Below are 11,203 nucleotides of genomic sequence, written 5' to 3' on the forward strand. Positions count from 1 at the left end.
TGTAAACTGCTCCCTGTCTGTCGTTAGGTTCGTCTCTGTCTTTCACGTTGGTCAGTAAGTGTCGTAACGTAGTTGTAGGTTTGTGGGCTACACGAATGTTGTAGGGCTGTGGGATCCGTGAGATGGTCTCAGAAGTGCCCTTAATGTAAGGTATAGTCACTGTAGTAACAGGTGTAGGGTTCCTGTTCGTAGCGTCAGCTTCAATAGGTCGGTAAATGTTTTGTCGAATAAAGTTAGCATTGTAGTTGTTTTTGTGAAAAACACATTCAAGGTATCTGTTTTTGTCACGTAAGCTGTCCGGTGTGTCACAAACTAGTTGCGCTCATCTCGTCAAAGTCTTGATAGTCGAGGCTTTGTGTGAAGTCGGGTTGTAGGATGATTCGTCAAGTAATCTGTTGGTATGCGTCGGTTTTCTGTACACTGTTGTTCATAGTTCGTTGTCGTGGCTTACCAAATAGTCTAGAAAAGGAAGTTTTCCATTTTCTTCAATCTCTTTAGTAAACTGGATGTTGGCATTCTGTTCGTTTAGGTGGTCATGAAAATCGTCAATTTCATCTTTGTGAACGGCGGTAAAGGTGTCGTCAACATAGCGTAACCAAAGCAGTATCGTTTGTCGGCAAGTTGCAAGGGCACGTTCCTCCACGTGTTGCATCACAATTTCTGCGACAACAACAGAAACAGGCGACCCCATTGCTGTTCCATGTAACTGTTTGTAGTGTTTACCATTGTACTAAAAGTAAGTCAATGTAAGGCAAAGGTTCAGTAAGTCCATGATGTCTTCTGTAGGTAACGGTAGTTTAACAGTAGATCGTTGTATGGCGGTCTCGGTACACTGTAATGCCAATTGAAGTGGAATACTGGTGAACAGTGATTTCACATCAAAAGACACAAGTTTGTAGTCGTCAGGTATCTGTACTGTCTTAATAGCGTCAATAAAGTTCTCCGTAGATTGTAGTTTGCGTCTTGATTTGTCAGTAAGGGGTTGCAGGATGGTCGTCAAGTACTTAGATAGTTGATACATAGGGGACCCACAGAATGACACGATAGGTCGCATCGGTATACCAGGTTTGTGCAGTTTCGGTAGTCCGTAAAGTTTCGGTGGTCGAGGTACTGAGCACCTCAGTCGATAGTAGCGTTGAGTGTCAATAGCGCCAGTCTTTTTAAGTGTAAGTATTTTGCTGTTAAGTTTACGTTGAAGTGCTGGCGTCGGGTCGCGTTTAAGTTCTTCGTAAGTTTGTTTGTCGTTAACAAGTATGTCCATTTTGTCAAAGTAGTCAGTCTTGTCCATAACAACAGTGACACGTCCTTTTTCGGCTGGTAGTATGACAATGTTGTTGCCGTTTTTCAGTCGTTTCAGTGCTTGCTGTTCGTCTTTTGTCAAGTTATTGTCAGGTATAGAGGCTGATTGTACCGTGGAAGCAATTCTGCTTCTGATGTTATCCTTGGCAGATTCTGATAAGTCTCACTGACGAGACAGAACCGCCTCAACACTAGATACAATAGACTCGGTCGGTATCCGTTTAGGCGTCACTGAGTGTTTTAGTCCATAGGACAGTATGTGAGTCTCGGTTTTGTCTAAGGGACGGGAAGAAATATTCCTGACCCAGTTGTCGTCAGTTTTCGGTCGTTTTCTGTCTTTATTGTGTTGAAGTGTTGTCAGTTTTCGTTCTTGTTCAGTACAAACGCGGTCTGTGGTTTTGTCGGCGATTGTCATAACAGTTTCAAGTAAGTTAGTCGGTAACAGTTGTTTAAGTTTGTCAAGTTGTTGTTGTAGTTTATTGTTGCAGTAGTTGAGTCTTCTGTGACAGTTGTTTATCCGCGCTCTGACCAGACATCTGCAGGTGGATTTGACGATCTGGATGGCCTCTTGTGTGTTCAATGGAGACTTAAGTTTAAGTCCGGCCGGAACGAGACCCTGGTCTTTGCAGCGGTGGTTGAACCAAAGTTGTTGGCGTATTCGTCTGACAGTACTTACCGAACTGATGTAGTTGTTTCCAAGTCGTTCGCTCTGTCGTCCAAGTGAACGTAACACAGTAAATGGTTTGAACCCAGGAGTAGCAGTAGTTCATATAGTGTGATCATCTGGGTGAGTGTAGTTCTGAAAAGAACTGTTGTTGGTGACTGACGTTTCGACAACCTGAGCGGAAGTCATCTTCAGAGTCAAGTGAATAGTGTTTGTCAGTCAATGATGTTATAAGTCTGGTCCGTTGAACGTGATTGGTCAGTATGGCCATGATGGTATTGGCTGAAAGACTCGTGTAAAGTTTGTCATCAGTCATTGGTGACTAACAATAGACGGATCGAAACCCACCTCTAAAATATATACATAGAAACAATACAAGAAAATTGCGGCATGAGTAACAAAATGTTAAGGCGATAGAAACGATTTAAAATATATATATAAAATGATTAAGTAAAGAGCTTCGCACAGATCGAGTCACTCTGTTTGTTCAATTTTGGTTGAAGTTTGAATAAAAGCATTTCAAAAATCAAACAGTCGAGTTTACTGTGATATTTTTTCAAAATCCTGAAATTGCTTCCAATGATCTCTGGATCCTTTCTGTGCTCATCCTTACGTGGTTGCCGATTGCTGATTGCTTATGTTCCTCCACATGTTGATGTAGGTGTCGACTCGTGAAGCCGAAATAGTCTGCATCGCACAGACCACACTGTCCTAGGCCTGTTCATCAATTTTCATCTCATGAAGATCACCAGCAAATGAGAAGATGTCATTAACGGTTTGGTCGTTGATGGACGCCATTGGTTCTCCCCTCAAGCCACTAATGGCAAATGCATCTGTGTGCCATATTGAAGAAAAATTGGAAAACCAAAACAAGATGCCTGTTTTCTATAAGCGCTATGTCAACGACACCCTCAGCAAAATGCCCGATGTTTCATCTGCCTCTGAATTCTTGTTAACACTAAATGAAATCCACCCCTCACTCAGCTTCACAATGGAACTCAAAGACAACGGCAAGCTTCCCTTTCTTGGAATGGTGATTATCAGAAATGGTCCCCTACTAGATACGAAGGTCTACATGAAACTGACCGATACTGGGCTTTTACTGCATTACCAAAGCCATGTTGACGTAAGGTATAAACATTCTCTACTGAAGACAATGTTAAACCGTACGTTCAAACTCTCCTCAAATTGGCAGTTCTTCCATCAAGAATGTGAATGTCTTAAAATGGTTTTTGCTCGCCTGGATTATCCCAAAACCCTCATAGAGAACACCATCAGACATTTTATTGAAATGAAAGTTACTGAGAATGTGTGTTCTAGACAACAAGTATCCAATGAACAAGATGTTCCCATAAGAACTGTCTTACCGTTCAAAGACCAGAAATCGGCGAATACGGTAAGACACCAACTTGGTGATCTCAGTCGAAAGATTGATGCCGTTGTCCAGCCTGTTTACACAAGTCAGAAGATCAAAGGACAATTCAAACCAAAGAAACATAAACCTCCAATTGTGAATCAACAAAACGTTGTTTATTATTACAAGTGTGGTCTGTGCGATGCAGACTATGTCAGCTTCACGAGTCGACACCTACATCAACATGTGGAGGAACATAAGCAATCAACAATCGGCAACCATGTAAAGGATGAGCACGGAAAGGATCCAGAGACTATTGGAAGCAATTTCAGGATTTTGAAAAAATGTCACAGTAAACTCGACTGTTTGATTTTTGAAATGCTTTTTATTCCTAAACTTCAACCAAAATTGAACAGAGTGACTCAATCTGTGTGAAGCTATTTACTTAATTATTTTATATATATTTTTTAAATCATTTCTATCGCCTTAACGTTTTAATTTGTTACTCATGCCGCAATTTTCTTGTATTGTTTCTATGTAAATATTTTAGAGTTTTAGTCAGTGTCTCATTAGTATTCTTATAATCGATTGTATACATTTGGGCAAACATATACAGGCAAAAACTAACGATAGACAAATCCGACGTTTCGGTGACATCTTGGCGCCATTGTCAAGGGAAACTAATTAAATATGCGATTTCAAGAGTAACTAAGAGTTCAGAGTTTCTAATTTGCATAAGTTAGACAAAGACTTTAGCGCGAACTGAGTCTGATTGTACATTTAAACACGGTTGTAATTGTTTAATGAGTAACATCTCATTAATGAGACAATCAAACTTGTTGTGGCATTTTTTCAACACGCTAAAACAAGTGCGAAGGTCATCCGGAATCCTGCCTGCGTGTCTATTATCATAGTGATTGCGTACTGACGAGGTCTTGCTTCTATGTCCATCAACACGTACGAACAGATGGCCACAGGTGTAACCGACATAACCAGCATCGCACTGGTCACACTTGAAGTTATACACAACGCATTGTTGATCAATGAGCTGAGGCTTAGGTTCGCTTGTCGGGAACTCCTGGGCAATCTTGCGGCTCGTAAACACCGGTTGAGCACTAGTCTGCAGCTTCACACTGAGATCTTTCAACTGTGTCTTCACGATATTAGCAGACTCCTGGTCTTTAAAGGGTATGACAACCCGAGTAGTGTTTTCTGTCGTAGATCTGGACCGTAATGAGGGCTGGTCAGCGACCTTTAAATTTAGGAAGGTTTTGACAGTGGAGTCAACAAGGTGCTTGGGATATTTCAGTTTAGAGAAAACAGACTTCAGTCGTTCACACTCCTCAGTGAAGTAGGACCATGACGAAGACAGGCGATGTGTGCGATCGAGCATAGTTGTCAATAGTCCGCGCTTGTACCTATTATCGACATGACTGTGGTAATGGAGAAGCAGACCACTGTTGTTTATATTTGGGCGCGTGTAAAAATTTTACTTTTCAACTTGAAATGACCGTCGAGCGGTCAAAACATCATTGCTTTTTTAACGTTAACTTTTTTAGTGAAATACAACTCTGTCAACCCAACTACCTGTTAGCTCTGGCATTCCACAAGGGAGCATCCTTGGCCCATTACTCTTTAACATCTATGTTAATGACCTCCCTTCTGTGCCAGAAAATTGTTCATCGCGGTGTTACATCTATGATACCAAACTACTCATTCATTTCAACTCCACAATCAGCACGAAGCGATAGCAAAGATGAATAAGGACTTGTTAAGTATTCGGAGTTGGTGCTTTGATAATCAGCTTTTACTCAACCCAGATAAAACAAAACTAGTGATATTCGGCAGCTGGCAAATGACTGCTAAGGTTAGCGACTTTAGGCTAATTCCATTAGGGAAGGAACTCGAGCCCGTTAAGGCTGCAAGAGACCTTGGCATCACACTGGACTCTAATTTAAGATATAATGAGCATATTGTTTCCACTGTATCCTCATGCATGTCATGATTAGGCCAAATAAATCGCATTAAGCATATTTTTGATAAACGCACCTTAATTATTATTATAAATGCCTTAGTGTTAAGTAAATTATTCTACTGCTCTTCTGTTTGGAGCAATACTACTCAAGCTAATCTGGACAAGCTCCAAGCAGTACAGAATTTGCTTATCGCATTTTCTGCAGCGCTAAAAAATTCGATCACATAACTCCTTTGCTAAAAGACTTGCGCTGGCTACCAATCAGGCATCAACTTTATTTTGTTTTGCTGTTCTGGCTTTTAAGTGCATGACAAGTTGTGCTCCAGAGTATTTGACATCTAAGCTCATCAGAAGATCCACCATCTCGACAAGGAATACCAGAAACTCCCAACTTTTGAACATTCCACTCTTCCGCACTGCTAGCAGCCAAAGGACCTTTCAATATAGAGCAACCTCTTTGTGGAATGAGTTGCAGCCTGAACTCAAACTTAGCCCATCTGTGACAGATTTCAAGCGCTTACTCAGGCAAAAGCTTCTTAATGACTGCTTTATTTAATTGTATTAACTTTTATCTTCTTTTATCATGGTCACGTACTTAGTTTTTAATTTTGTAATGTAAAATTGACTCTTAAAAGCCCCGTGGGGACGAGCCAATAAAGTGTGTATGTATGTATGTATGTATGTTCGAAAAATCGCTCCCATAGGACTTTTGTGCCGAAATTGATTTTTTTGGCTGTTTGGCACTAATTTTGGGCTGAATAATAAGAATCCAATGGGGTTCAAATTTTCTGACCCCATCTTCCCATGTTTCTGGCTACTTAAGGATTTAATTTATGCTAACTTATGCTAATTAGATGTAAAAATAAGTTTTACAAATATCTTTGCTCTTAGATTCAAGATACACGGACCAAACTTCATACGAAGCTCGCTCTTGACAACATATGTTGTACAACTTAAATTGGTTACCGTGGCAGCCAGCGATGACGTCAGGATTAACTACCTGTTACTTTGGTGGCGGCCATCTTGGATCCTCCATCTTGGATTTTTGAACTCTCATTTTTCTATAGCAAAACAGTGCATTTTTAATAAACGTTATCTAAGGAATGATTACATGTGTTGGTCGAGCTAACAAGTGTCTTTTCAGGGCTCAAAATTACAAAAACAACCCTAAATTTTGGAGTTTTACGGCTTTTTATTTCTTCACTTAGGCCTGATATAGACGTCAAATTAAAAACCAATTTGAGTCACTTTGAATTAAAAAATGCAGCATTTGATTTAGACATTGCATTTTACATGTGCCAAATTGAATTCGAGAGCACGGGAAACACAGTGATGGGCATAATTAAGTTTATTTTTTCCTCACGACGGCAAGTTTGTATTGGAGATTAATTGGGAAAGGCTAACGCAGAGAATAGTGAACATCTGGATAAAATGAAACACTTTATTCATATATTTGTATCTTCGTATCCTTCAGAGAGGCCCTCGATGAGTATAGTCATGAGATAGTTAATATGTATGACGACATTCGGTCCTGGTACTCTGAAAAGATGAAACCACAAGAGCGTAAAGAACAAGGACTTAGGGATCTTGCATGATTTATGATAGTAAGAGTACTTCAAGCAAGTGGACAACCTGTTACAGCTCATCTATGCTTGCTGCTCTGGGGACTGGGAAGGCTACCTGGCAGGGTTGGAACGCCTTATAAAGTACTTCTTAACACACGATCTCCTCAAATATGCTAATGCCAGTCCACCTCACACAGATAAAGGCACTTGAGCGCGAGGATCCTATGACATGGGAAGCATTGAGGTCCGGGAATTTTGTTGTAGCAAAGTCAGAGATCCTGCTCACGTGGTTGTTCACAGATCAGACACTAGAGCAGGAAATCAAGGTATTAAAGCATCACAGAGGTATAGTCGGTTTAAGTCAAGACGAAGCTGCCCTAGACTGCCTTCTTATCACATCACCACATCTTACCAGTAAGGTAAAGCAGTATCTCAACAGCTTTCCTAAAGTATCCAAGGCTTCTGAGGTGCTATGCAGAGAAAGGTCAAAAGTGGTTTGCAGAATTCGTTGAAGACAGACTGTTGCTATCTTCTAAGCACTCCTTATGGGACACTATGAAAAAGCTGAAACTGAAGACCTTCTCAGACTGGATGGAGAAAACTAATAAAACTTTGTGTAGGGGACAAAGTCATCAAACTACATGAAGAACGGGAGTTACTCAGAAGGTCCTCATAATCCAAGGAAGTAGGCCAGAGCTTGTGCTAAGACTCAAGGAAACAATCGCTGAGTACGGATGGCAGTGGTGATGCGTTCCTTATGTTCCATCAATGGATCTCTTTATATTCCAATCAACAAAGCCATCCTGAAGCGTTTGATAGAGGAAGCCAACCCACAGCCACAACTAGAAACACCACCAGCAACAGGAAATCTGTGTCGAATACTTGTTATTGATGCTGTGGCAATCGTTCAAGGAAACTATAACAACAACAACAACAATAATAATAATAATAGAGACAATAATAGTAATATTTTGTATAACATGTTGTATTTATGATTTGTATACAGGTCTGAAAAAAAAAAGCACTATCCTGAAGATTTCTGACCTCCAAGAATAATGTATCAAGTGTATCGAGCAAATGGTGTCTGGTTTTGATGAAAGCCGAGTAGTGTTTGATTGCTACTTGGAAAGCTCCTTGAAGAACAAGACATGCCAAAACAGATCCACAACATCTGTTGAGTTCTAGATACATCTGGAAACGAGGCTCACCTTGTCCATCAAGGAACTTCTGTCATCATCAAAGTCTAAAAGCATGCTGGTCACTTTGTTTGCCAATGGATTATTGGCACCCTTCTCCAGCAACACAGCCATCAAGCTGGTTGTGGCTTACGATAGCAAAACCAAATGTGTCGACTGTGAAGTAGAACACATCCACAAAGAAGCCAACACACTGATCCCTAACCAAGTGCTGCGTTCACTAGATGAGCATTTGTCACAGGAGATTTGTGTGTCCTCACCCAACACTGATGTACTAGTCCTGCTGCTCGACTTGGTTTCCAGGGGACGTCGTGGAAACCTGAATAGCCTGAGTTATTTGACAGGCAAGGACACAAACTACAGAGAGATTGATGTTATTCAACGAGTCCAAGCGATTGGAATATACAAGTGTCAAGGTCTGATTGGATTGCACCCCTCAACAGAACCGACTGGGGAGGGAAGTTTGTTGGTATCACAAAGAAGAGCTGGATGAAAGCTTACATAGCACTCTACCATCCTGTGATCGACTCTTTCAGAGAGCTTGGTGAGGGTCGTATCCAAAACAAGTTAGCCAATGAAGAACTGCCAACTCAAGTTAAAGACCTAGAGAAATTTGTCTGCCGGCTGCCAAGCTTACTGCAAAGCAGGACCTGCTACCCTGAACTTCGATGAGAGCTCTTTTGATCCAGGAACTTGGAAGGTGAAATGCAGCCTCCAACAGGTGCTTCCTTACTCCCACACATCACATGCGCAAACTTCTGGCCATGCGCAACAAATTCCATACAAGCAGCGGCCCAGATCTTCCTCCCATTAAAGAGAATGGCTTGAGTGGACACCAAGGAGCATTCATTCCTGTTATGCACCTGTCTCCCCCTGCAACCGAAGCTGTTGTTGAGCTTCCCAAATGTGGCTGCAAGTCAGACTGCAAGGGAAGCTGCAGCTGTTTCAAGAATGGAATTCCATGCATTCCTCTTTGTAAATGCTTTGGAAAAAGCTGTACAAATCCATATACAGATGGCACACGAGTTGATGACGAGGAAGATGATGATGATGATGCTCTTAATGCGTAAGAACTTTCATCACATTTTATCCACAAACACTTTTAACAGAACTGTTCATTAGTATCATGCATTAGTATCAGAAAGAAGACAAATAGCGTCTGTGTTGTTACTATGGAACTAACAAAAGTCAATGATATTTTTATATGACAAAACTGAAAGAATACATGTGTTTAACAAAAAAGGAAAACATAGGAAGTTCTGCACTTAACTGGACATCGCTCGTAATGGAAATCATTTGTTAGTTAAAGCTTATTTAAAATGCACTGTTTTGCTTTAGAAAAATGAGAGTTCAAAAACCCAAGATGGCAGATCCAAGATGGCCACCACCAAAATAACAGGTAGTTAATCCTGACATTATCGCTGGCTGCCATGGTAACCATTTTAAGTCATATGACATACATCATCAAGAGCAAGCTTCGTATAAAGTTTGGTCCGTGTATCTTGAATCTAAACTTATTTTTACATCGAATTAGCATAAATTAGCATAAATTACATCCTTAAGTAGCCAGAAATATGGGAAGATGGGGTCGGAAAATTTGAATCCCATCAGATTCTTATTATTTGGCCCAAAATTAGTGTGAAACAGTGAAAAAATCAATTTCGGCATGAAAGTACTACGGGATTACATGCCGTACCGCACTATTTGTTTAATTAATTAATTTCAATTAATCAATTAGCTTTGCAGGATGGAGGGCTAGGTGGGGTAGGTATCTGTGTGCATTACGTAAAACATGTCATACTTACGTTCATTGTTTTTTTTGAAAACATGACAAAACCGTATATACATGTATGTTTTCGCAAATCTCTTGCTATCCTTGTGGTGCCATTCTCTTAAGAACAAAAGCAATTTGTTAGAAAAGCATGCGCAAGTAAGGTAGCGTCAGTTTCGACTACATGTTAGGTGAAAGATTCATTTCATACGGGATCACACAAATTTGGAGTGCTTTTCCTTTTGATAGAACACAACATGTAAGATGCATGCATTTTAGCATTGCTAGTGTGAAAATCTCCGTTTTCAAGTTCAGATCTGCGTGTTTTTTCAAGTGATGCCACACTCTCGTTTTGACCGGGTATAGCAGCTATATTTCAGGTAAGGTCAGTTCTCCCTTTTTTAGTGCAAAGAACACCACTGTGACTGTGTATCTTCTTAGGTTCAAATAAAGAACGGAAACATATTGCTTCTCCATAGTGGCTTGTTTATTTCCTCTTCTACGAAGGGAGCAAAAAGTTCATATTCAGCCAAAACTTTCCGGCGTTAGTTAAATGTAAAACTAGTAAATTTGTGACAAAAAACTTCACAATTATTGCCGCAGACTCCATGTCACTTACTGAAACTACCAATTAATTTCATCAGTCTTTGAGGTGACTCGCTCACTGATGTAGGATATAATTTTGACAAAGTAACGATCTCTACCTTCAGTACTTCTTATTGAAATGCTCCTCAGTTTTGTCAATTTATAGCATTATATATAAGTTTGACCTGAATAAGAACACACTATTCTGTGACTGGACATCACTATTTGATACTAAGATTAGTTCTTGTTTATTGGTGAAAAGAAAATTTGCATTTTGAATAAAACAAAGTCATTCCTCTTTGTTTTTACATCAGATGTTTAACTTTAGTCCATTTATCCTCAGCAGTAAGTAAAAAATGTCCATCTTTCTTATGGTTTTAAGGAAACAAGTCTAGGGTATCATGTTGCATACCTTAACGTTGGCGTGAAAAATAAAATTGTCATATTTGCCACTTCTGCGTATTATTGAATTTAAAGTGACTGAAACTCAGCGTAAAACACCACCATAAAATTCAAAGCAGTCTTGACAAACCTGAAACATACACAGTGCTAAGATTACATCTCATTGCATGTTTCTCCGCTCATATTTTGCAAGGGGAAAAGGCCTAGTTGACTACCAAGGGAGAGAATGGTGGGAGTGAGGACCTATGTCTTAACTGTATCGGAGCCATAAATTGCACTCTGCACTATCTGAGATTGCCTCACTAGTTTTCAAGATGATGTCCATTTCTTCCTAAATGATTACTCCGGTAATTGTATTCCACTCGGTCTGTTATTACTTGTACATTATTTAC

At 40.1% G+C, this 11,203-nt stretch overlaps 3 protein-coding genes across 6 annotated transcripts in view; all 3 read left to right on the top strand.

The window, feature by feature from the left end:
- LOC145487524 (polyglutamylase complex subunit TTLL1-like) overlaps positions 1–11,203 on the top strand; it is a 104,507-nt gene that overhangs the window by 63,314 nt on the left and 29,990 nt on the right. The window lies entirely within an intron of this gene.
- Positions 1,455–3,757, top strand: LOC145487537 (uncharacterized). Its single transcript, XM_081466359.1, has one exon. The coding sequence runs from the start codon at positions 2,727–2,729 to the stop codon at positions 3,750–3,752; it is 1,026 nt and encodes a 341-aa protein (XP_081322485.1). The 5' UTR covers positions 1,455–2,726; the 3' UTR covers positions 3,753–3,757.
- LOC145487569 (uncharacterized) lies at positions 8,109–8,546 on the top strand. Its single transcript, XM_081466396.1, has one exon. The coding sequence runs from the start codon at positions 8,109–8,111 to the stop codon at positions 8,544–8,546; it is 438 nt and encodes a 145-aa protein (XP_081322522.1).

This window comes from Orbicella franksi, chromosome 5, assembly GCF_964199315.1.
Source record: "Orbicella franksi chromosome 5, jaOrbFran1.1, whole genome shotgun sequence".
Lineage (NCBI taxonomy): Eukaryota > Metazoa > Cnidaria > Anthozoa > Scleractinia > Merulinidae > Orbicella > Orbicella franksi.